This window comes from Orycteropus afer, unplaced genomic scaffold (assembly GCF_000298275.1).
Source record: "Orycteropus afer afer isolate SDZICR_OR568_19922 unplaced genomic scaffold, OryAfe1.0 scaffold00007, whole genome shotgun sequence".
NCBI classification, from domain to species: Eukaryota; Metazoa; Chordata; class Mammalia; order Tubulidentata; family Orycteropodidae; genus Orycteropus; species Orycteropus afer.
The window spans coordinates 5,652,111-5,653,565 of record NW_006921594.1 but is presented as its reverse complement, the minus strand read 5'-3'; the positions used below and the strand labels follow the sequence as shown (position 1 = coordinate 5,653,565).

The following is a 1,455-nucleotide window of genomic DNA, read 5'->3' as shown; positions in this document are numbered from 1 at the left end:
GCCACCCTGTGACTGCCACTACCCCCTTCCTTATTACTTGTCCATACTTAGGATTCATCAAAGAATAGAACAACCAGCTTTTTTTTCTTTTAATTATAGTATTTTATTGTGTTTTTGGTAGAAGCATATCCTTTCCCAGTTACCAATTTCTATATATAGTATTCAGTGACATTGATTACGTTTTTCACAATGTGTCAGCATTCTCCTTATTTCTGTTCTGGTTGTTCCATGTCCATTAATCGAGCTTTTCTGCTCCCCCACCTTACCTTCTTATCTTTGTTTTAGGGTAAATGTTGACCTTTTGGCCTTATTTTTTTGAAGGAGCACAGTTCTCCTGAGTGATACTGTTTATTTTATGAACCAATCTGTTACTCAGCTGACAAATGACCTCTGGGTGTGGTTTCAGTATAAAGTTTAAAGGGTATCTCAGAGCTGTAGTCTTGGAGAGGGTTCCTTTAATTTCCACCAATCCAGTAAGTTTATCTTGTTTAAGAATTTGAGTTTTGTTCTACATTTTTCTCTCGTCCTATCTGGGACTAGCAGTTGTGTCCCTAGTGAGAACAGTCATCATTGGAAGCCAGGCACCAGCTGGTTCTGTGGTTTCAGGATAGATGAGGTTGTGGTTGCTGTGGCTGTTAGGCCTGTAGACTAGTTTCTTCATGGAGTCTTTGGTTTTGAGCAACCAGTTTTTGTCTTCAAACCAAGTCCTGCCTCTATTTTGGGTGACTTCTTTGTCCATTTGAAAAACCGAACTTTGTTTGTTCCAGTGATATTTACTTCCAGTTCCATTGGGACCATTCTCCTATGGCTATTGGTAATGCCTCAGGAATTGATTCTGACATAATTCTTCCATCTATGAAATCTTCAACCTGGGTGTTTCCTCTCATTTTCTTTGTAAACCAACTCTTTGACCTTTGTTTGCTGGGTCTGTCTTTTGTCTGTGTTTTGTGTTCACTTCCTTTCCTAGATCCGTGCTGCCTGTCACTTCACCACTGCAATATGGTGGCATCTTGTCTTTCTGACCTGTCCTGCAAACCTCCTCCATCCCAGACCAATACAAATGTTTCATTCTTTTTCACGTTTGTTGTGAATAAAGTGAAATTAAAAAAGAGAACTTACTACAATAATTTTACTGTTAAGATTCCTCCCAACTCTGTTGTGCCTTCAGTCCCCCACAACTGGACAAATTCTACCCTCTAACATGTAGAGCAGGACTTTTAAGTCTGCTCACATCTCAGGTGTGGAGATATCAATTTAACTAATTTTATTCATCTATCTTAACATTTATATGTCTACTTAGAAATTGTGTTTACGTTATGTATTAGGCCATTTTCATATCACTTATAATTTTGGTTCTTCTTCTCCTGGCTAGGAACGGGATTTTCCAACAGAAACTGTTAAATTTGGTCCTGAACGCATGTATATTGATTGTTGGGTCAAAAAACACACCTATGA

At 38.5% G+C, this 1,455-nt stretch overlaps 1 protein-coding gene across 1 annotated transcript in view; it reads left to right on the top strand.

Moving 5' to 3' along the window:
* The window catches only part of IFRD1 (interferon related developmental regulator 1), a gene marked incomplete at its 3' end in the record, with an annotated part of 22,179 nt that extends 20,726 nt beyond the window's left edge, over positions 1-1,453 (top strand). The window contains exon 9 of the mRNA XM_007945022.1: positions 1,373-1,453. Coding sequence (XP_007943213.1) covers positions 1,373-1,453 — 81 coding nt within the window. The remainder of the gene's footprint in view (positions 1-1,372) is intronic.
* Positions 1,454-1,455: the final 2 nt, after the last annotated feature.